Source organism: Malaclemys terrapin, chromosome 4 (genome assembly GCF_027887155.1).
Source record: "Malaclemys terrapin pileata isolate rMalTer1 chromosome 4, rMalTer1.hap1, whole genome shotgun sequence".
In the NCBI taxonomy this organism is placed as follows: Eukaryota; Metazoa; Chordata; order Testudines; family Emydidae; genus Malaclemys; species Malaclemys terrapin.
This window is the reverse complement of record NC_071508.1, coordinates 88658158-88682699: the sequence shown is the minus strand read 5'-3', so window position 1 is coordinate 88682699 and position 24542 is coordinate 88658158. Positions and strand designations below refer to the sequence as shown.

General features: G+C 42.2%; 1 protein-coding gene across 1 annotated transcript in view; it reads left to right on the top strand.

The window, feature by feature from the left end:
* DPF3 (double PHD fingers 3) overlaps positions 1-5055 on the top strand; it is a 205527-nt gene extending 200472 nt beyond the window's left edge. The window contains exon 11 of the mRNA XM_054026168.1: positions 2601-5055. Within this exon, the coding sequence (XP_053882143.1) occupies positions 2601-2671 (71 nt within the window). The 3' untranslated portion in view covers positions 2672-5055. The remainder of the gene's footprint in view (positions 1-2600) is intronic.
* The last annotated feature ends 19487 nt before the right edge of the window (positions 5056-24542 follow it).

Below are 24542 nucleotides of genomic sequence, written 5' to 3'. Positions count from 1 at the left end.
CTGCCTTGGAACTGACACAGTAGCCACAGCTCCTCATTGGCAGCTGGTTTAGCAGCTCTGCTTATAAAACTGGCCTCCCAGCAGATCAGCAGCTGCTAAATGCATATCATATCTGCAACTGTGCTTGCCTTGTTCCAGTCCCTGCTCCTGCTTTTGCTCCAGCCCATTCTCAATTAGCTTTGGCTTTGATCCCCGGCTCTGTCCCTGGCCTATAACTCTAGTTTACCCTCTAGCTCTGGCATTCAACTTCTGTCCTGGTACTGACCTTGGTTCGTTTCTGGTCTCTGCCCACCCTGGACCCAGGGTTAAACAGTAGGCTGAACTGTCATTTCTGACTTTGGTGAACAGCTGTCATTCTCCATCTCTGAGTCTTACCTCTCTATCATACATGACTACCTATTAAATTGAAAAAAAAATGTAGGCTTATCATTCAGCTTTATTAAAGTTCACCTGGCTGCCATTACAGCCTTTCACCAGCCAGTTGAAGGGGTGTCACTTTTTGTGCAACCTGCCACTACAAGATTCCTGAAGGGATTGGCCAACCTCTTTCCTCACATAGGACAGTCTACTCCACTTTGGAACCTTAATTTAGTTCTCAATGCCTTGAGAAACCCCCTTTGAACGTATGGGGAGTTATTCCCTGCTGCAAAAACCTGCATTCCTCATAGCCATTGCTTCAGCCAGAAGAATAAGTGAATTGGGAGCTCTTATGACTGATCCACCATGTACTGTGTTCTACCGAGGCAAGGTGACTTTGTCCTCATGCTTGCTTCTTATCTGAAGTCTCATCAGACTTTCACATCAACCAGGACATTCAGCTACTGCTCTTTTTTACCCCAAACCTCATGCTTCAAGGGAAGAGACCAGTCTCAAAACTTTAGATGTGAAAAGAGTCCTTGCTTTCTATCTCAACAAGACTAAACCCTTCAAATCCTCATCTAGACTTGTTGTCTCCATTTCAGAGAGAATGAAAGGAACTCCTCTTTTCACCCAAAGACTATCTAAATGAGTCTTAGGATGTATCTTAGCATGTGACGAAGCTTTTGGGGTACACCATCTATGTTGGGAACTGCTCATTCCACTAGGGTGAAATCCACCTCTGTAACCCCGCTTAAGAACATATCATTCCAGACATTTGCAAAGCTGCCATCTAGTCATTGGTGCACACCTTTTCCCAGCATTATGTTGTCGTTCACACCTCTAGATCAGCTGCAGCCTTTGGTGAGGCTGTGCGCCAAACTGTTCTGAACTTGTCTGCTCAGTACCCTTCTCCGTACCTGAGGTACTGTTTGGGAGTCACCTAACATGGAGCCCCCATAGGAACAATAACTTGAAGAAGGAGAGGTTTCTTACCTGTACAGTAACTGGAGTTCTTTGAAATATTATGTCCCTAGGGGTACTCCACTCTGCCCTCCCTTTCCTCTCTGCTTCAGAGTCCTTGCCTTTGAACTTTGGGGTTGAGAAGAAACTGGAGCAATGGCAGGTCTGCCCCTATATATATTCTATATATTCTCCATCTGGAGCATGAAGATGTGTGGGTGCAGGCACAGACCCATGGATGCTGTTGCTGAAAAATCTCTGATGAAAGGCGCATGGGGGCGCATGCACACACATGGTGCACCCATAGGGTCAAAACATCTTGAAGAACTCCAGTTACTGTAGAGTTAAGGAATCTCTCCTTTTCTTCCCCAGTAGAGTTTATAAATGCCCTAATTAGAGATGGTCTTATGGTTTAGGCCTGTCTCTAATGTTTTATGGGAATGGTTTTGTTTTTGTTAATCCACATACAATGTCATTGAACATGGAGTTATAATGGCCAGTGAGACTCCATCTTCTTGTTGTGTTCAGGCAGCATGTGCAGTGCCTCCTTGACATATTTAGACTAGCCAAAAACTATTTAGGGTAGTTTTCAGTGCTGTTCAGACCATCTGTACCTTGGAAAGGGAGACATTTTCAGATCTGTATTATATTCAGTACATAGTTATGTCCTTGGAAGAAATTGCACTTGAAAGTGTTTCTGCTGGTTCTGATTTGTTAGTTGGTTTTGGAACATAAGAACTGGCCCATTGATCTACTAGTTCTTGAGGTTGGTGGGCCTCCAATTAAAATCAATAGAGCCCAATAGAAACCGACAGAGGCCTACAGAATGATTCTAATGGAGTGTACTGGAATGTCTAACAGGGCTGAGACAAGAATAATTGTGAATCAACTATGTAGCCATGATGTGTAAGACCACAGGAGTTTTATGTTTTTTTAAATTTTGCTAAAGAGGAAACCAAACTGACAGGGAGAAACTTTTTGGAAATTGAATAGCCAAGATTTCTGTTTAATTGGGAAGTGCCGGGATTAAGTTATCAAATGGCAAAAAGTATTGTGAGGCTGCACATCACAACTGACCAGTAACTTCTGGGGTTAGTCTGACTCTAAGTGAACAACACCAGCGGGAAAGGAGCAATGCTGTACTTGCTTCAGAAATACATTGGAAATTCCAGTTGGGGCAGATATCTTCAGTCCCATTGAAACCATTCCTAGCATACAGTCTCAGTATTCAGAGTTAATAATGTGCATGTGAGATTGATTGATTTTTCATTGATTTACAGGGAGCTGGAGTTGTCATTTGTGCCGGGAACTACTCAGAGAGAGAGCATCAGCTTTTGGCTTTCAAGCCTAAGGAGCTCCAGGGGTCAAGATGCAATTTGCTTCTGGAGTTGTGGTACCAGCGCACAGTTCCCATCCAGAACACAGACACACACATGCGCGCACACACACACACAAACGCATCGAAGAGAATGGACACTCAAGTATAAGAAGAGATAACAATGGTATTTATTGTCAAAGAGTAAGATTTCACTAATATAGTAACTCCTGGGTTCTACTAGAAGAAACATGTTCTCCTTTTAATTCTCCAAATGGAATCTCTTCACTGCTGTGCATGGTTGATGCTGTATTGTAATAGGCTCACATGCACTATGTTAAGGGGGAAATTGTTATACTGATACCAAGGAGTCAATTTTGTGTGGCCTTGTGCTTTTTTGTTTGATCTTCTTTGTAAAGAAAGAAATAGCAACATAGTTCCCAAAGCACTACTGATGATATGCTTTGGTTGGGATGTTGGGAATTGTTACCCCTCACAGGCTTGACTGAAAACCACTTTACTGCAACACTGTGTAGATCTAGAGAGGCTTTGAAGGTTGTGGTAGCTCCGTTCTTCCTGAGTCGTGAATAACACGAGCATATTGCCACTGAGACAGGAACTAATCTAAAATTCCTTGGGTGACCGTTTCTTTGCTGAATCATCAAACCCTTTGATTTTACTGATATTAGATATTTGCTTTTACTGTAAATGAAAGAAGAATGGAATATATATATAGACTCAGAGACACCTACTCCACACCTTCCAGCTTTTTTTAATGTTCAGGGAGACCATCTTAAAGTGGCGCTGTTATATAGTTCAGATCCAAAAGCCTGTTTTTTATTTAAAAAGAGGTGAGGAGTAATGGTTTACAGGACCTGAAAAGAAAGATTGTCATGGTGGTTTTAAAATTTAAATAAAAATAGCTTTCCTTTATTTAAACAGTCCCCTGCTGTGTAGCACACCCAAACAAAACAGCATTGAGCTCATGTATCAGAACCAGGAAGCGTCACTGTAATTCACTGTCCAAACTAAATGAAATGGAGAAAAGTGAACAACAAGAAAACAAAAGCATCAATGGAGAATAAGTGGTTTTTTTTTTAAACAATCTTCTTCATTTCAGTAATCTAAGGGGTCAAACCCGTAAGGACTATTTTTAAAAAATATGATTTTTAAGGTTGCAAATATGCTACTCCTGATTCTACCAAGTATACAAGAATTGTCCTATCTTGGGTGTGATATAAAATATGTTTATAAACATATTTAAAAGCTTGCATGAGAGGAGGAATGTAATATAGGTTGATGAATCCCAATCAGCACGAGTGACTCAGGATGCCTATGCAAGGTGGTAAGGACACTAAGATTGCATTTGGGATATACATATTAATTAAAGCCTCTCTGCAAAATTATTCACCCTGAGGATTTAAATTGACATTGTCAAAATAAATGTAATTTAGTTTAAAAAAGGTCCTTCCCTGAGTTACTAATAACACCTCAGACTATTAAATTTAAATGAACTGTATAAATTTAATTTACTTTTAATTTTTTATGTGGTTTGCTTAGCTTTTTCTCTTCTTTCAGCTTGAACACAGAAACCAGTCTGGTCAGTTTCTCAGTCTTGTTCTCGTGAACTCACACACAGTGCAGTTGTGTGTGAGTTCACAAAACTGCTCTAGAATTGTTTCAATCCCACAAAAACTGTTTTCTTTAAATTCCAAGGTGGTTCCTGAGCACTTTATTTCTAGCCCTATTGCACCAAATCTACCCCTCGTGCAGCTCTATTTTCTTCCCCTGGGATTAATTTCATCCATTAGTAGGGGACAATGCCCAAATTTAGCATCCCCAAACTACTAGATAGTGTCAGTTGAAAGGTGTGCAAAAATCGTCTCTCTGTGTCACGCATTGGGAGGGGAAGATAGGAGCTTAAATTTCTACTACAGGCCTACATTATACAATCCTAGACCATCAAATAGGATTTGTGTCCACACAGCTACAATAAGATGATTTACATACTGTTTAAACAAAACTATTTTAAAACTTTAAATGACCAACTTTCTTTCAACCTCATCGGGCAACATGCTGAAGCACTTCAAATTATTCATCCCCATTGTCTCATCCAAATCTCTGAGCGGCCATCGCCTTTCTTTTCAGCTCCCTCCCATCTGTTAGAATCCCCTTAGGAAGAGCTAAGGGAGTCTGTCACATTTCCTCAACGCTCCCATGCACGTTGCCTTCTTAGCTTCCCCTGGCAGATATTCTGGATCCAAAACTAGAGACTGAGTAGGATACAAGACGCTAGAGATGCCCAAACCTTTTGGTGCAGAAAGCTTCACTGGCAGCTTGCGAGGAGCTGGATGGCCACAGCTTATTTGCACACATATTTGCATACATTTGTTAATCAAAATAAATTGCCATGACTTTCATATTTGCCTGTTGTTTCAGTTAAACCCTTATGAAAACTTACAAGGGTTTAGCTGTGTCATTTCCACCCTGCACTTTCAGGAGACTGCAGCAGCGGCCCATATCCTAGGACTCCAGGAGCCTCAGTTGGTCTATCAGCTGTACCTGTGTCCCTCTACTCAAAGCATTAAGAAGAACTGATTGTTTTACAGCCTCTGTATCCCATATCCAATCTACCAAGGCAGAGTTAGTTAGCTACAGTCCAGAATCCAAATGTATGAGTTCAAATTAATAGTAACTTTCTTGTCATGGTCCAGTTACATATCATTCATTCAGGCTTTACTCTCACATATCTATGTGCACAGACAGTTCCAGTTAACTTCTAGCAGCCTGATAGATCCAAAGCTTTCACCTCTCTGACATTAAGATGTTCCTGCAACTTATATCTCCCTGATTCACAGCCTTATTCTTAGGCAATAGGCAGGTACATTCCACTCAGTAATAATTCTTAGCATGTACATAGAGCTGGACAACTTCAAAGGGCTTTAAAACATTAATTATTGAATCTACAGGGATCGCTCAGTGGTTTGAGCATTGGCTTGCTAAACCCAGGGTTGTGAGTTCAATCCTTAAGGGGGCCACTTAGGGATCTGGGACAAAATCAGTACTTGGTCCTGCTAGTGAAGGCAGGGGGCTGGACTTGATGACCTTTCAAGGTCCCTTCCAGTTCTAGGAGATGGGATGGGATACACAATACCCATTATGTAAATAGTACTGTACCCATTTTACAGAGGCACAGAAAAATTATACCATGTCTTGCCCATAGTCATACAATGAAAAAGTGGGGAATAGAACTCCTGAACTCTGATTCCCAGTCAGCTTTTTTAACCATTGGACACATTTCCTTATGCTACTCGTTTGCTGTACACTTATTTAAAGGAACAATCCACAATAAGGCAATTTTTGAAACCCAGCATAATCATGACATTCTCATAGGCGAACTAGGGAAATGTGGTCTAGAGTAAATAACTATAAAGTGGGTGAACAACTGTCTGAAAGACAGTAATCAAAGAGTAGTTATCAATGTTCGCTGTCAAACTGGGGGAGGGGTATATCTAGTGGTGTTCTGTCCTGAGTCCGGTACTACTCAATATTTTCATTAATGTCTGAGATAATGTATTGGAGAAAATCTTGTAAAGTCTATGGATGACACCAAGCTGGGAGGGGTTGCAAGCACTTTGGAGGACAGGATTAAAATTTAAAATGACCTTGACAAATTAAAGAATTGGTCTGAAATCAATAAGAGAAAATTCAGTTAAGACAAGTGCAAAGTACTTCACTTATGCAGGAAAAATCAAATGTGCAACTACAAAATGGGGAATAACTGGCTAGGTGGAAGTACTGCTGAAAAGGATCTGGGGGTTATAGTGGATAACAAATGAAATATGAGTCAATGTGATGTAGTTGCTAAAAAGGCTAATATCATTCTGGGATGTATTAACAGGTGCCTTGTATGTAAGACACAGGAGGTAATTGTCCTGCTCTACTAAGCAATGGTGAGACTTCAGCTGGAGTATTGTGTCCAGTGCTGGGTGCTACAGTTTAGGAATGATGTTGAAAAATTGGAGAGAGTTCAGAGTAGAGCAACAAAAATGATAAAAGGGTTAGAAAACCTGTGAGGAAAGGTTAAAAAAAAAACTGGGCATGTTTAGACGTCAAAAAAGAATAACAGTCTTCAAATATGTTAAGGGCTGTTATAAAGAGGATTGTGATCAACTGTTCTCTTGTCCACTGAATATAGGAAAAGAAGTAATGGGCTAGATCTGTTGCAAGGCAGATTTAGGATAGATATTAGGAAAACCTTTCTGATTATACGAGTATTTAAGTTGTGGAACAAGTTCCAAGGGAGTGGTGTGGAATCCTCATCACTAGAAGTTTCTAAGAACAGGTTAGACAAATACCTGTCAAGGATGGTCTGGTTTTACTTGGTCCTGCCTCAGTGCAGGGGGATGGACTTGATGACCTGTTGAGGTCGCTTCCAGCTTTACATTTCTGTGATTTGATGATTCTAAGCTCTAGTGTAAGGGAAAAACCTTTTGGGGACTCTGTCGTCATGCTTCCCTCTCTTTTTTCATGGCAGGAAGTAACATTTTGCAAATTGAATAAATATCCATTCAAAGTTGAACAATTTTCACCATTTTTATTTGTTTCTTGGGAATGTTGTTCTTAGAGGCTTTTAAAAAACTAAATCGATACATTAACAACTAAACGGTTGTGATTACAGTAAATGGGTATTTTCATTGGCTCTGGCACAGCTGTGTGAGTTGTTAGCGGCACTTGATGTGAACCAAATACTGAGGGTTAGACTAAGCTAAAAAGGTGTTTTAAAACTGCTAGTGAATACATGTGAACTGACACTTTTAAAAACTCCAGTATACAGTATTTTAATGCAGACTGGAGCAAACTACCAAGGGAAATGGTGGATTGTCCATCTCTTGAAGTTCTCAAATCAAGACTGGATGCCTTGTTAGGTGATGTGCTTTAGTCAAACACAATTATAGTCAAACAGTTAGTCAAACACAGGAGTAACTGGGTGAAATTCTGACCTACTGGAGGTCAGATTAGATCAGCAATTCTCAACTGGGGTCCGGGGCCCCGTGGGGGGTCGCAAGCAGGTTTCAGTGGGTCTGCTGAGCAGGGCCAGCATTAGACTCACTGGAGCCCAGGGCAGAATGCTGAAGCCCTGCTGCATAGGGCTGCAGCATGGGACCCTGAGCCTTGCCACCCAGAGTTGAAACCGAAGCCTGAGCAGCTTAGCTTTGCGGGGCCCCCTATGTTGTGGGGCCCCGGACAATTGCCCTGCTTGCTACCCCCTAACCTCAGCCCTTGCTTTTATATGCAGAAAAACAGTTGTTGTGGGGGGGGGGGGGGGGAATTGGAGTTTTTATAGCATGCGGTGGGGTCCTTAGAAACAAAAAGATTGAGAACCCCTGTATTAAATCATCTAATTGTCCCTTCTGGCTTAAACTCTAAGGAGCTATTGAAACACACATTAGCTGATTGAGGTGACGTGAAAATACAGCTCCTCTCTGTACCAGGGCCCTGAAATGTGTTTCATTAAAACATATTTGGTCACACATTTAAACCCACCCTCCCCCTCTTTTATCCTATTTTAGACGAGCCCTTAAAGTGCAGTTATGGGAAATGATTCACCTGTGTTGGGACAGTGAGTTGCAAACTGCTTCCTGTGTGCCCATGGGAGCAATTGCATTGAAAGAGGCAGCCTAGCACTTCAGCTGTCCTACCCCAGGGATTCTTCCAGAGAGGAGCAACTATCAACTCAGCTACATTGGGTGAGGCTGCCCAGGAGATGGGTTGAATCCCCCAGCCAGCTTGGTCCTGGCCCTTCCATTTTCTTGGCTGTACTGACTGGATCCTGGTCCCACACTGGAATGGATGGGAGCAAACAGTGTTGCTGCCAGTTTGCAGCACCGCTCCTGGAAACCACTAATTAAGTGAATCAGGCGCATAGTCAGAAAAGGTGACTGTATCTAAGCAGTACCAACCCATGCAACAGATCTCTTCCCTATGTATGTCTGAGTCAGATGTGCTTATTTTAAAACACTCCCCTTTAGCCCTTCAGAGGTAATACAGCTTTGGAAACATAAATTAGATCCTATTCTCCCTCAGGGAGCATCAATAAAATTGTCAGTAGCTTGATTTTGAGATCCAAGATTGAGTTTGCAGCATTGATAGTAAAACCACGACTTGGCTTTTAAATGAATCACATTTAATGCAGAAGCAAAGAGAGAAAACTAAATATGGGATTCTCCGATTACATAGTCCTGTGTCTGAGTAGAAACACACTTCACTCTGCTTGGGGGGAAGTTTCTATTACTATCCTGAGCTGGAAAGAGGTGTCAAAGAATCGCGTAGTATTAGTTTGGATTTCACAGTGACTGCTCCATGAGAGCCTTAATATTGTGTAGTTTGGTGGTTGGTTTGGGTTGGGGTTTTGTTTTTGTTTTGTTTTTTTGTGATCATGGCGCATTTAATCTTTAGTTCTTCCCCTTTAGTGCAGGGCCTGAAAATAATTAACAGTTTCTAAAAAAGAAAATGAGGTGCTGCATTTTTCACCTTCCCTCTCACAAAGAAAGGAATATTTGCATTCTTGACCAACAGCCTAAAGTGATTGTATTGTGCTACTAAAGGTGAGTTACTCTTTATTATACCTACCATTTTGCTCACCTCAGAGATAACAGAATTTTGTACTTTCATAGCACCTTGCATCTGAGGCACTCAAAGAGCTTTACAAACAGTAAATTTTACCTCATGCCACCCAAAGGGCTTTTTCAAAAGCACCTGCTAATTTTAAGTATCTCAATTTTTAGGTTCCCCAACCTGAGATTGTGCACTGTTGAGCACAACTCCAGTTGAATATAACCATATGCTAACACAGCTATCGGCATTAATCAGGGGTGGAGGGTGTCCATTTTCTAGCATGTGTTTTATTGCTAGTGTGGTTGGGGCAGCACTGTCCTATGACTGTGTTAGAAAATAATGGTTTAGCTCAGGTCTTGAGACTGGAAAGCCACTGTTAAACTGCATTCATATGAAGCAAACATTACTCCCTGTGGCTTTTAAATTGCTATTCCCAAACTTCTCTTCTGCACTCGGAAAGGGGTTTATTACACTCTGACTCAAAAAGAGAATTTCCTACGCAGCATATTAGGTGTGGGGCTGTTGTGTTTTCTCCTTATCTGCTGTCTGTTTTTTTGAAAGGGGTCATACAGGAAGAGAAAAAAGGATGAGTGTGGAAAGAAATATTAATTAAGGCTGTCACTGCTGCAAGGCTAGTGTACCTTGTGCACAATGATATCCCAGGGGATTATTTTCTTCAGTGCAGCTGTTTAATTCAAAGCTCTTGCATCAAAGTAGTTTTCTTAAGCTTGGTCTACACTTAAAATTTAGATCAACATAGCAACGGCTCCCAGGGGTGTGTAAAATCCACACCTCTGAGTGCTGTAGCTATGCCGACCTAACCCCCAGTGTAGGCACAGCTAAGAATGCTTTCATCAACCTAGCTACCATCACTTGGGGAGGTGGAGTTCCTACAGCGATGGAAAAACCTCTTCCATCAGCGTAGGCTATGTCTACACTACAGGGGTTATGCCAGCATAGCTGCAGCATTGTAGCTATGCTGCTATAGTGTAGACATGGCCATAGAAACAACTAAAACAAGGGATTGTAGGAAAGTATTCCAAACCCCATGGAACAATAGGAATCATTTAAAGTGGTACATGAGGGTAGAACTAGTAGTAACAGGAAGACAAATAAGAAAGGGAAAATTTAGATTAACAGAAACATCTCCTTCAGCAAGATCTATCTATCCAATATATCTATGACTAAACACTGACATTTGTTAATCTAAGAAATAGTCCTCCAAGGGAAAAGTGAAAGAAGCAGCATTGCTTCAGTTCAGATATTAAAAACTAGTCTGGATAAAGCAATGGAGAATAACACAATCTGGAACAAATCTGCAGCAGGCCCTGGGAATAGACTGTGTAAAGCCAAAGGAGGACAAGATTTCAAGATGCAGAGGATGGACAATTATATCTAAGGCAGCCAATAGGCTGAGGAGGATGAAATATTCACCCTGAAATTTAGCAAGGAAGAGGTTGTCAGAGACTCTGCTGAAAGCAGTTTCAGTGGAGTGTAGAAAGTGGAAGCCAGATTGGAGAGGCTTGCACTGTTAGCTTGTGATCCCCCTGTCCGTCTGTTGTGTGCACCTGTTGTCTCTCATTGTAGACTCGGAATGTAAGCCCTGCGGTGCAGGGACCTCCTTTTGTTATAAATTTGTACAATGCTTAGCACAGTGAGTCAGGGCCTCTAAGTTGCTACCACATTACAAATAAATAACGTGTCTTTCCCATCTCCAATTCCATGAGACTCTATTCAAACTGTTGTTGAGACTGTTGCACAAAACCTCTAATCCGGCAGGAGCCAAATTTGGGATCTGAATGGAGGGGAGGAGCTGAAGCAATGGAGAAGGGGCAGCACTAACCTAGTTCATGATAAACCTCTCCAAAGATGTCATTGCTAACATCAGACCAGTTCATAGTTTAAAATGTCTTAATGTTTTAGGACAGGGAAAGCTGAGTTTGGGCTTATTTTATTTCACCCAATCCCAGGACTGAATCTGTGGCATTCTCTCTCTCACACACTTGCACCTCCTCATGCCCACCATGTCCTTTGTGTTTTCCTGATATGAACCCTATGCGCCAGCAACCTATGCTAGAGATGGTTCTTAACTCCCCTGCTACTGCCAGGGTCCACAATAATTGCAGGAAATGTAATGTACTCTATACAAGCTCTGCCCGCAGTTCAAAACCACAGTGTCTCTACTAAAATGACCAGCAGTGAAATAATTAACAATATGTAAATTTTAATTGTCATCTTTGGACTTCAGCATTAACAAGCAATAGAACTAAATGGGGTAAGTTCTGCCTCTCAGAACTATTGTTTCTGTCTGCCTGTGTGCAGGCTTAGGAAGTAAACTCTGCTTTAAGTTACTTGGGAGGTTTTCTTCATAGCCAGAAGGGATACAATTTTTGTTGTGGTCCATTGGAATCAGGAAATCTCATTGCTATTCCCAGTTCCCAATCTCTCTGTCTCAGTTTCCCCATATATAAAGTGGGGATAGTAATTCTAACCCATCTTTGTACAGAGCTTTGAGATCTGTGGATGAAAATCACTGGATAAGTACTAAGTACTATTATTTACTATTGTGAAACCAGGTCACAGCTGAAGATGGAGAAGAATTCTCTTCTAGTTATCCACTACACTGTTCCCTCCTACCCCATGAAAACCCTGGCAGCCTCAGGTCAGTGATACTGCACACACAGATGAGATTCAGGTGACATTTCAGAGGTCTCATGCTGAACAGTCAAGGCCCTGCAAAGGAAATGGAAAGCTCTTGCTGATTGGCTGTGTTTCCTCATTCTGGTCAGAGAAGGGCAGGAGCTGGGACTGGCAGGCAGCCAAATCCGTCTTCAGTGGAGATATAATTACTAATAATGACCTCCAGCCCAGGCAGCTAGTTAAGTGGCTTTTCAGGGCAGGCACCAACCCCAGTCTGGTTTATATGATATAAACTCAATTTTGTTGGAGGGGAAGGGAGCTAATGTCCTTCAGAGCAGGAGGTCTTTCTGGTCCCAAGGGAACTCTCCCAGCAGCAACATCAGCCCCCAAATACCTCACTGTCATGATTACCATAACAACGCACTCTCAGTCAGCAGCATCATTATTAGCACTGGTACCTTCAATTAGAGACAGAATGTGAAACCTTTACTCTCACTGATGACCTGTTACACACACAAGTAGCACGACTGACATCAAGAAGTACATTATGTAGTAAGACACTACTTAGCATAAGCAAGAGTGGCAGAATCTCACCCATAGTGTTAATCAAGGGATAAACTAAAAGAAGAATGATTGGAAGCTGCCAGCTGGTGCCCTAAGACCATGGAGGAATGTGTGCGCACTTAAATAAGGAGAGCTGGCAATCTATGAGAGCATAATCTGCATGGACTGGTGGTTAAAGTACAGGGTTTGGTGGCCGCGGAGCTGAGTTCTGTTCCTGACTCTGCTGCTGAATTGCTGTCTGATCTTTGGCAAGTCATGTAATTTTGTCATGCCTCAGTTTGTCTGTCTGTAAAATGGGGATAACAATTAACTTTATCAGCATGGCAGGAGGGGCCTAATAGGGTTTATGCCTGGATTTTACAGTAGTTGATGGGAGCTGGAAGTATTTAGCACCTTTGAAAATTAGGCCAATAACTCATTAACGTATGTAATATGCTTTCAGACCCTTGGGTGGAGGTGCAAAGTATTGTTATATTAGTCGCTTATGCATTTGAAATATCCACCATTGTTGTTATTTTGGAACAGGAAAGCCATTGTTTCAGCTGAATTTTCCTCACCCAGGGCTTATAAACTCAAATATAAACCATATTTCATACTCTGCTGATTGCAGCTTTCTCAGCTATTGACATCCTTTCAGACTTCATTCAGTCCAGTCCCCGCATTGAAACCCAACACAGGCCACTTCACCAATGACCCAGGAGCTGTACTCCATCTCTTTCAGAGGATGAGGATAGGGGTTTAGTTCAGCTTTTTCTTCACATTCCTAATGAATGAGAAGACTGACAAAATCCACTTCAGGTTCTTCTCCTTTCCATGTTGTTTCAATAGCAAAGAGTGAAGCTGAATGCAAGTTAAGTTGAGCAAGTGGATCTTTATTAAACCCTGTGCACTGTTCTCTTTATGTGGCTATGTTGCTTCCAGCCCAACCCCCTCACATTCCCTGTTTTTCTGGTGACCCCCAATGATTGTCCCTCCAAGGTACATGGGCCCTCTGACTCCAGTTCCACTGATCACGGTGCACATGTCCTGAGTGAGTGAGCAGACTGTCCAAGAGAGTCTTTCTTGGTCTGGCACTAAGACTTAGTGTTAATTAGCCTCATTTTACCTGTGCAATCCTGGGGAGTGACACACTGGGGAGTTTTGTCCATCGGGAAAGGATCCAAGTTATGCCTCTGCCATTTAATATCTCTAAGCTGCTAGTTAGCAGTCGTTGAGGGAATTGCTGTGTGGTCTGTGGTCATGAAAATTAAAATTGGAGTTGCCTTTAAATTGTCTAAGATACAGAGTGGATGAGTGTCACCTAGGCAGAAGACACGCTTTCCTCAGCCTGTGAACTGTGCTTGAACACATTCATTTGTTGACACACCAGACAGTTGCAGGGATTGTAAGTTCAAGACTGGATTTTGATGCCCTTTGCCCACTGCTGATGCAGCCTTTGCCACTGCAGCTAGATGAAAAGAGAATCTATTCAAAACAGGGGAACAGATAAAATGTTACACATAAAATACCCTCCCTCTCACAGCTCCCCAGGGAATATAGCAGAAGGAGTCCTTGCTCCTACATTCTTATGGAAAGGCAACAGTGAGTGAAGAATTTCCAGACGCCAGTTTCATTAAAGCTTTTTTGAGAAGCATCTTTCCATAGTCTGTCTCATCTCATCTCTTTTTCTTTCCTTAAAATAAAACCTTACTGTATTTTTTAAAAACTGTATTCCACAAACTAGTTTAAAGGGGCATGTTCACCTCTGTAGTCAAAATAGGCCCCAATCTAAATCTTAGCACCTCCAAAATTAATGGTGTTTAATAGCTAACCTTCACAATGGCCCCATCTTCCATAAAGGGCTGAACCAAACCTAGAGATCTGGAGAGCCTGGAATTTTGAGGTTGCTGAAACTCAAATATGGAACTCATTCCAAGTCAGAATTAATAGCCTCATAATGATTTATCTGCTCTCTGAGCTATATGTAAAATGCTGTTTAAAAACATAGGGGGAAAATGTTCCATTCCATCTCAACCTTGTCCTCCAGCAGGCATTGCATTTTATTGTCTTTCTACTGCAGCGGAAGTCAACATGAGCCTCAACATTGCTTAGTTTGTTGCATCAAAATGCAGGCTCATTCTTGTGATTTTTTTATCGGAGGACAGTAGGAGGTTTTCTTCTTTAAAAAATATTTATTTAGGATTCTGAGGACATTCTTTACAAGATATGATCAGTTCTAAAGTAGGTCATATTTTGGACCTCATTAGGTAGGCAAGTGCCCTCTAAGAAAAATGTTTTCCTCCCCCCTTTCTATTTATCTGTAAGACAGACAGATTTTGTCCTGTGAGATTTAAGCAACCATTGAAAACTAAGATGGCGCTGGAAGCTTTGGGCCATTTGCAGTCATGTCAACACGTAAAGTGCCTGTTTGGGCTCTCCTGGGACGCTATCATTATGTCTGACGTGACAGTCATAGTTCTTGGGGCATGGTGTCTCAGGGGATTGATAATGAACACTTCCATCACCATCTCACCAATTCAAAGCCAGCCTGGGTCATTAGCAGCTACATGTCATTACCATCTAAATGCTGTGCTCATGGATTTATTGATGGGCATTTATGTGCACTGCCAGCCAGAATCTGACCTTTCCTTATTGTCATTACTCCAAACTAAGAAACTGTAAATACACACACAACAGCCTATGTATTTTGTGAGCACTTTAACAAATCTTTCATGCAAATGTGCTCCCCTTACTGGCTCTGCAATAACAGTCACTTAACAAATGCTATCCTCAGAGCTGTGTTGCCATCATCTGTGCTGGTGCGCAAGGGAGAATGTTATTGCCAAGTTTCTAGCAAATCATTACATATGACAGGCAGTCAGTGCTCCAACGAGCCCAAAGTTGGGTTTTTTTTATAATTATCTTTCTACATTTTCCCCACCCCCGCTATTTCAGACTGAGCATTGCTCTGGGCTTGTATGGGCTAGATCAGTTTTCCTCCCTTTTAACTAGAGATGGGTGCAAACAAAGACTCCAGACAAATACCATCAAACTTTGGGAGAGTGTGACTCTGGCTCTTTGTTATTGGCCCTTAACATGGTGATAAACTAAACTTTCTTCTTTAATCATAATTGGAAAGGGAAGCAGGATAAATCCTCTGTGACATCATAGCACATTGCCTTGGAAACAGTTTTGATGTAATCCTTTTTTTTTAAATACTACCGAAATGATATAAAATATTTCAGCCTACTGATACTGCAGCGCTTAGGACTATTACTGTACAATTCTGTAATCATTTATTAAAATAAGGGATAGACTCGGTGGTGTGTCAATGTTACTTGCAATGAATGAGGAAGAGGAGTGGGGAGAGCCTTGATTCCCTTTTATTAAATGTGCTACCTCATTCTAAGGTCACAGTACAAAATGTTACATCTTATAATAGTGCTACTCTACTATTTGGATCATTGTTTCAGAATGTGTTTATAAGGATGGGGGAGGTGGGGAGCTATTACTGATGCAGGACAAGGTATATGACACATACATTACGAGAGTTTGTGCAGTGGACCAGATCCTCTGCTGAAGTAAACTGTCATAGTGCCACTGACTTTGATGACAGAGAATCTTGCCCAATGTTTTAAACAGGCCCAGATTAAAGTATTTTGTGTCCCGTTCAATAATTTAAGTGTTTTAGGCACAAAACTCATACACAGGATCTCTCATTATTTTTCCTTAAAAAGTAAACTTACTTTACACACATGAGAAAATAGGAATTGTTATCCCTTATCAAACCAGTCTAGTCTAGTGTCTGACAATGGCCAATAGCACATGCTTCAAAGAAAGATGCAATAATCCTAGTAATAGACAATTATGGAATAACCTGCCATTAGAGCAATTTTCTTCCTAAACTCAAGCAGTTAAGGATTGGCTTATCAGTTTTAAATGGATTGCCTGTTGTTTTAATTGATTGTCCCCTTGTTTTTGCAGAAGGAGAAAGGGTGAACTGAAGAGTGTGAGCTACCTTCCCTGTACCATTCATTATTTTGCACACTTCTAAACTGTCCTTTCTTATTCATCTCCTCTCTAAAGTTATCTTTCCCAGTCCTTTCAATCTCTGTTCATATGGAAGTCTTTCCCTGCCCCAACCATTTTTTGTCATCCATATCTGAAATCAGCCATTTTCTGCTATATCTTTTATGAGATAGCTTGATCAGAAGTGAACAGTATTTAAGATCAGGGCATGTCATCAGTTTACATAAAGATATTAAAACATTCTTTGTAGTATTTCTATCCTACTTTTTATACTTCTTGATATTTTGTTAGCTTTTTGACTGTGGCTGCCCAATGAGCAGATGTTTTATTGAGCTGTCCATGGTCATCGCCAGGAATTTTTCCTTGGAGGTTACAGCTAATTTGGAACCAACCTTTTTACTAGGCAATTTAACAGAAACTGCATGGGCTTTTTCCTTGATGTTTCTGTCACTACAGTAGTCACCCAAGCACCACAGCTGGTGAAGTTATCATGTTGATTGAGATCACATGCAAGAGAGCTACCACCACAAGGAAGGTTGCCTACTAACATACGCATACAACCACCATCAGCATTTTTCAAGCTGTCACATAGGTAGGCAAAATGGTGGCTTTTTTAGTTGGAAGCATTCTGTGGTCCATAGCATAGTGTCTGAGTACCTCTCAGCCATTAATCAATCAAGCCTTATGTCACACCCTGTGAGGTACTCAGCTTGATTCTCAGAGCCCAGGCTAAGTTGGTAGGGTTGGCAGTTAGGGGAAAACATCTGTTAACTTGAAAACTGAATATATATCCTATAGAAATCAATGAGACACCAGTCAGTTTTGTCCCCAATAATGCCATTTTAACAGACTCATTTTGTTGGAACTGCACTTTAAGTATGTTTAAAGTAATGAAATGTGCAACAAAATTTGTATCTTATATAATATCAATTTCAATGTGAGGCCAGTAATACACAACTGTTGTAGCTTCATCCTTCCATTCATCCAACACAGCATAAAATGCTGATCCCATTAGACATTATGAGCCAATCTTGACTCAAATTCTTGACCTGGCAGCTATGTAATTATTTAGTGTCAGCAGACTCCACCAGGCTTTCTAGCCAATTAAAATGTTGTAGGGCACGGGATACAGAGGCTTTTGCTTCTAAGTCACATCTAGCCCAAGAAACATAGACCAGGACTGGAATCTGTTAACTGATAGCTGTTTGGTTGCTATATGGAATGAATTGTTGGTCTCCATTTAATACCTAGTGTACAAATGTCCATATCAGAGACACAGCTGGCATGAATTGGCCCCCATGTTGGCACTCTTAACAGAGAAAGCAAGAATTGAATGGCTTTGGGGATTGAGTTATCCTTTAATCTCCAGAGTTGGTCCCTCAAGATGAGGAGTGAGGCTGTTTGCTCTGTGGATTGAGGACTTCCATAAGCAATAAATGTATGATATATTATTTCTGTTAAAAGTAGAAGGGTATCTATTTCCAATCTCATGACGCCTTGACCTAGAAATTTGTTTATAACCACCCTTATCCTTTAAGGCAGATGAACTGTTGTCATAAAAGGAATGGGCTGGGGAAGAGCAGGCTGATTGGGTAATTTCTGGGCGATAGTGAGCGACAATATCCATCCCTTATCCAGGAGACAGAATGTTCTCTTTCTTCTGCACACTCTGCATGATCTAATCTATTGAGCTGTTTTAATGTCAATTGAGTTAGTCAAAAAAATTTTAAGGGGTATTCTGTCACTGTTTATTCTTGTGTTCTTGTGAGGTTCTTGTCCATTTCTATACCCACAATCCTCTTTTCCATACTGGGGAGGTTCTGAGAGACCCCCTTCTCGTTTAACTGGGCTCCCCTTCCCATTTAGTATTAAGGAAAGAGAAGGGTGGTTTGAGACCTAGATTCAGGTTGAGAACCCCTTACCTCTTCTTCTATGTATATATATCTCAATGTGCTGTGGATCACAGTAACTTTAATGCATTATCTGTGATGTCAAGGTAGGATGGCTGGAGGTGGATATGGATCCATACTGTTAAACCCAAGGTATCTTCAAATGTGAGGATGCTGAGGAAGCTTTCTAACTCTTGACTTTTTAGTGACCCCTAGGTTTTCCACAGGATGCAATACCTTCTGTCCCAAAAGTAGTCTTTAATGATCTGAGCTGGAGAAGAGAACTTGGCTTTTGATCCCTACTTCAAAATGGAGCTATTGGTGGTTACATTTAGTCAATTCAGATGGAGTTGATGTCTGGAGGAGTCAACTTTGTTATGTATTGGTCAGTCCCAATAGTTTCTTACCATAGTAATCTAACCCCAGTCAACAGAATCCTGGGAAGTCTTGAGCTGGTAGCAACAAAGAGCCCCAACTAAGAGTCTTGGTTTTCAGGGTGCAAGTGTTTTGAACTAGTGTTTGTGGGGGAAAACACTGCAGTGTCAAACAAAGTTGGTTGCCCTCTCAGTCACAAAGTGAGTGCAGAATGCCACTCAAAGGGAGGGGTGTTTGTGTCTCAGAATGATGGGCTGAGCAAAAGCATTATGAAACCTCCTGCACTGAGAACAGCCAAAATTTTAAGTCACCATTTCAGAGAGACAAAAGCCGCCCCTTTGCATATGCCTTTGGGGTGGTGATAGGGATGGGTGAGAGAGATACCTCATCATGGTGCCTTGGGGACAGAGGCGCCGACTTTGGGATTTCTCTGGGGGTGCTGGACCCTCGCTCTGCCCCAGACCCCGCCCCCAGTCCATCCCTTCTCACAAGTCCCTACCCCCACCCTGCCTCTTCCCACCCCCATTCTTCCCCCTCCCCTGAGCGCACCCTGCCCTTACTCCTCCCTCCTCCCCCCCAGAACTTCTTGCATGCCACTGAACAGCTGATCATGGTGGACGGGAGGTGCTGGGAGAGAGGGGGAGGAGCTGATTGGTGGGGCCGCAGGTGGATGGGAGGTGCTGGCAGGGGGAGGGGGAAGAGCTGATCCGTGAGGCTGCCGATGGGTGTTGAGCACCCAGCCCTGGAGCACCCATGGGGTTGGCACCTATGCTTGGGGACCCTACACTCTTGATCTCTTGCCTCTTTGTCTCAAGTGTCTTCTCAGATCTGAACATTCAAGAATAGGAGAAAAATATGTATTTCTGTTCGTTCCCTTATGTGTCTTTCTTTTTTCAGTCATTCACACTACCTCCAAGCTGCCTGTTGTTGGCCTGTGTGGCACCTAATTGGAGTTTATACTGTGCTGCTTGGTGCTGGAGTTCATTTATTATTGGTGGTGAGAAATTAGAGTTACAGGTTTGGGAACCAGTGCATTATTGTCAGAAGAGCTCATCATGATATTTTCTCGACCTTCCTCTGAAAAGTGTGAACCCCTTTAAAAAAAAAAAACTCTGAAGTGACTGTACTGTTACTTTGTGTGTATGTATAAATTTGTTTTGATCTTGTATGTTATAGAATGCCCTTTGCTCACACCCAGTTTTCTGAAGTTCTTGATATCCTTGTCAGACCCTTTTTTGGGGGGGAGGGGGACAGGGGGAGCTTACATTTTAAAACTTGATTTTTGTTGTTGAGGGAACGTGCACAGCTTTAAGTAGATGAGTATTTGAACCCAGGATGGTCCCAAATCTCTTTACATTTCTAGATAGTCTTGGTCCAATTTCTCCCAAGGGAACCAACTCACTTCCAAAACCCTTGGAAAAATATGATTGATAAAGCTACAAGACAGCACAGGTTCAGAAAACCCGTCAATTTGTCCTCCATAGAAACATACATTATGTTTCCTCCAGTTTGCAGATATGTGAAGATACAGTGTTCTAGACCCTTGACAGATGTTAGTATAACTCCACTGAAGTTAATGGAGATGCTCTAATTTACACCATCTGAGGATCTGGCCTACTACGTTTAGTGAGATTTGCTGGTTAGGAAAACTGAGGATGGAATCCTGTATGTGGGAGAAAGAAGAGCGAAGAGGGTGATGTGTGCTTGGGACCTCTTGACTTTACGTGACTTCTTGGATAGTCATACACATCTGCAAAAATGTATTCCAAGCATCTTGTACTGTTATTAGTGTCTTGTACTGTGGTTAGTTAGCAGTGTTGACAACTTACCTAGCTAATATTCTGTTGCAACTTAGAGAAAGTGTAAAGAAAACAGGACATGAGAACTTGTGTGTACATTTTTATACTAAAGCACTTCAATTAAAAATGTGGAAAAAATCCTGCTGCCTGGGGCCTTTATTATGTATTTAAACAGATGTGTGGAGCCCGAGATTCCTGACTCTTTTCATGAATGTTTCACTGTTTATTTTGGTTCCTTCAGACAGAGAAGGACAAAATCCAGATCAAAACTCCAAATGTTGACGTTTATTCAGCAAGCAATAGATTTCAGTCACATCTGCTCAGTGTTCATTACCAGCAAAAGTTGGGCCTGAGCCCAAACCCTAGATCTGAACATACTCAGACATGTGAGAAATTCAGATCCAGATCCTGAACTTTGTGGCTTAGACCATCTCTAAGTGGTGACCAATGCAACTCTGTGAAGCTATCGTACAGCTGATAACTAAGGGCTTGTTTACTTGGTGCTGTGATGCAGACTACAGCGATGTAAATTGCAGAGCACTCTGACACGTTGCACTGTATCTGCCCTGTGTAGACCCTGCTGGTGTGAACTAACAGGTACCTAGTTCACACTGGTGTAGTCAATACCTTTTAGTTTGACTAAGAAGGGTCTACATGGGGCAGTTAGACAGCAACTTTAGAGCGCTCTGCAGTTCACACCCCTGTCATCTGCACCAGGTGCCGTGTAGACATAGTCCTAAGAACTAGTCAATGAGTTACTATATCTTTAGTTTTATGATGAGATAACTTAGAAGTTAACTAATCGCCTTTGTTGATGTGAAAGTGGAGGAAAAGGTTACCCCTTCAAAAATACTGTAGGGATACTGGAAAAATGTGGACTTTGTCTCACTCTGCAAAGAGCCCACAAATGGTTCATGTCACATTCTCCAGAAAATCTGTCTTCTCTCCCTAGTCTGTGTACTAAATTTAAAGATACTAAAGTATCTATCCAGGATCCAATCACTGTAATATCTTGAGCCTAAAGGACATCTCTCTAGTATGTTTTTGAGATCCTCTTAGCAGACAGGAAAAGCGAATGGGCACTGGGGAGAGAACCCTTCTTTCATTTTTAGAGGAGGTTCCTCAATGTCAAAATTGACCCTGTTGGTGGGGAGAGCTTTCATCTCTTTCCCTCATCCCAGATCTATAGCTAAACAAAGATTTTCAGACCCCAGGGCAATGAATACAGCACTTAATTAAACCAAAACTTAATTACACCCCTTCCCTCAGATTTCTGCTCTAAATCAGTGGTTCTCAAACTTTTTTCTGCCAAGGACCCCTTTGGCATCTGACTAATTGTCCCAAACCCCTTTCATTTTTGGTACTACCAGAATGCCCTTGTCAGGTTTGGAACACCCCTGCCAGCATGATGCATGAGAGGTCATGCTGGGGGGAGACAGCTATTTTGGCAACAGAATGGTGTCCTGCTTGTGGCAAAAGTGCTGGAACACTGTTCAGGTAGAGCGACAACCTTTTCAGAATGCAAATGGGACACGTGCAAGAACCCTGCCTCTCTGTGGCCCAGCCCCCTGCTCCTCTTTTCTCTCTGAGCCCCCTACCCGGCCAGGTCAGAAACCAGAGCCAGGCAGAGGTAAGAGCCACCCTGGGGTCCTTGGACCCTCCATCTGCCCTGGGCAGTGGGTCAGGGTGCCCAAGAGCAGCCCCCAACCCGTGTCCCTGCCCCTCCCCCCTGGGGGCACACCACCCAGGGTGGGGGGAGAGGTGAGTCCGGAACTCCAGGGCTCCCCACAGCAGCCTGGGCTCCCTGGGCGGCTCTTACTATTGCCCGGCTCCGGCTTCTAGCCTGGCCAGGGGCGGGGCCTCGGGGGAAGAGGCAGAGCAGGGGGCATGGCCTTGTGGCAACGGGGGCTAAGGCCCACCTCAGCCTCCCCCCTCTACTGGGAAGAGGCTGGCATTGCCCCTGAGCCTTGGGCAGGCACTGCAGGGAATACAGGACAAATGCTGTCCCGGAGTCATTCAGCATAGGACTGGGACTTGAAATTTACATTTTGGGACTGTCCCGCCCAATTAAGGGCATGTGGTCATCCTATTTTCAGATATGTTTTGGCCCTGGCTCAAGGGATGGACTCCTGAATAACCCACGACAGACCCCCAGGAGTCAGGGGCCCCCACTTTGGAAATCACTGCTCTAAGTTACTCTAAGCACCGTTCTGTTATGCAATACATTCTGCACAGTTCTGTGTGAAAAAGAAAAGCCAGTCCACCAAGAGTTGCAGGATCCTTTACTTTCCAATAGTTCTTTTTCCTCCCAAACATTTCATAAGCCTGAGACAGGATCAAGTAAAATGGGACAGAATAAACAACAATGGAAGTATACTGGGTTATCGCTTGTCTAGAGCCAGATGCTCTAAAGCCATGGAGGGGAAAAATAAAATAGCTAAGGAGAATGGGAGGATGATATTGCTCTGCTTGGTAGAAAGGGGAGCTGAAGCTGTAGCAAGCTCAATCTTCTGAAGCATTATTTACCTTGCCGCCAAATGACTTCAGTGGCAGTCATGACTTCAGCTGAATATTGGGCCCAGAAAGAAGGCTAAAACAGAGAGATTAACGAACGGGCTAAAGATGCCAGCAATTTACAACGCAGAATTCAACATTGAAAAAAAGTGAATTCAAACACTGTATTACAACTCAAAAGCTACTGTGGGGTTTTTTATGCTTATTAGAGACCTTGGGGAAAGAAGGACCCGAGAAGGAGCAAAGACAAAAATTGGAATGGAAAAAATAAATCCTGTGGACTAAATCCTCATCTGATGTAAATCAGTGTCGCTCCACGGACTGCAATGCAACTATGCCAATGTACACCAACTGAGGCCCTATATATTCTTATATTTGCAATCAACCAGCTGACAGGCTAGCTATTTTTTTTACGAGGATTCTCAGGACAACCTGCTTTGCTTTGGGTTATGAACGGTAGTGTAAACAGAACCATGTCTCTGTGGTAACAGGCAAGTAGCTTTTAAGTTTCAACACATGAAAATGGTAATTTTTTTTCTGTATTTTTACATATTTGTTGTTTTCAATAGCCATAATGACCTGTGAGCCAGTGACTGATTGGCTGGGTTAGGCCCAGAGGCAAATCTCTTCCAAGGTGGCATTACCTGCCAGGAAATGCACTTACACTGGTCATTATTAGTCAGTGAAACTCTCCTCCGATAACCTGAAGCCTGACAATGATTTTCCAAGTGACAGTCTCTGGGATGGCTTAATAAGCTACTTTGAATTTGAAGTGCATGTTTTTAAAATGTTGTATTGGGTGCAGAAGGCAATGAGATACTCTACAGTGATGGACAGCGAGACAGATCCAAACAAATATATCTGACCTGCTAACAAATGTATCTTAAAATAGTATCACTGTTATTTTTTGTAAGTAAGGGCTGGTCTTAAAACTTATTTCAGTTTTAAGATAAGTTTTAAGATTAGTTGGTCAGGCGTGTGATTTTTTTGCCAGCGGAGTTATACTGCTAAAAGCCCTAGTGTAGACTCGGTTATACTGGTATGAAGGTGACTTACACAGATTCCTGGGTACTTTGATACTGATATAACTGTGTCTGCAGTAGGAAGATTTTGCTGCTTTAACTATACCAGGATCGTTAAAGCAGCAAAACTTTGTAATGTAAGCAAGCCATTAATGATCTCATTCTTCATCAAATTATGCTAGTGTTTGTGAGTTGGTTGCCTGCAAATTTAACTTACTGTAGCTGCTAATTCAGCTTTTTGGCATTTTACTGGTACATAGGTTTCATGCCAGGTTAAGCCACACCCAAGCAAATCCTGGATAAACTCAAGGTGATATCCTGGCTCCGTTTGAGAGACTAGCAAAATTCACATTGATTAAATGGGGCCAGGATTTCACCCTGGGAGTATTTGGGCTTTTCTAGTGAGTAGTGACTGTGATTCCAACTGTAAAAAGTAAGGCTTCCTGAAGCACTAAAGGTTGATTTAATGGGTCTATAT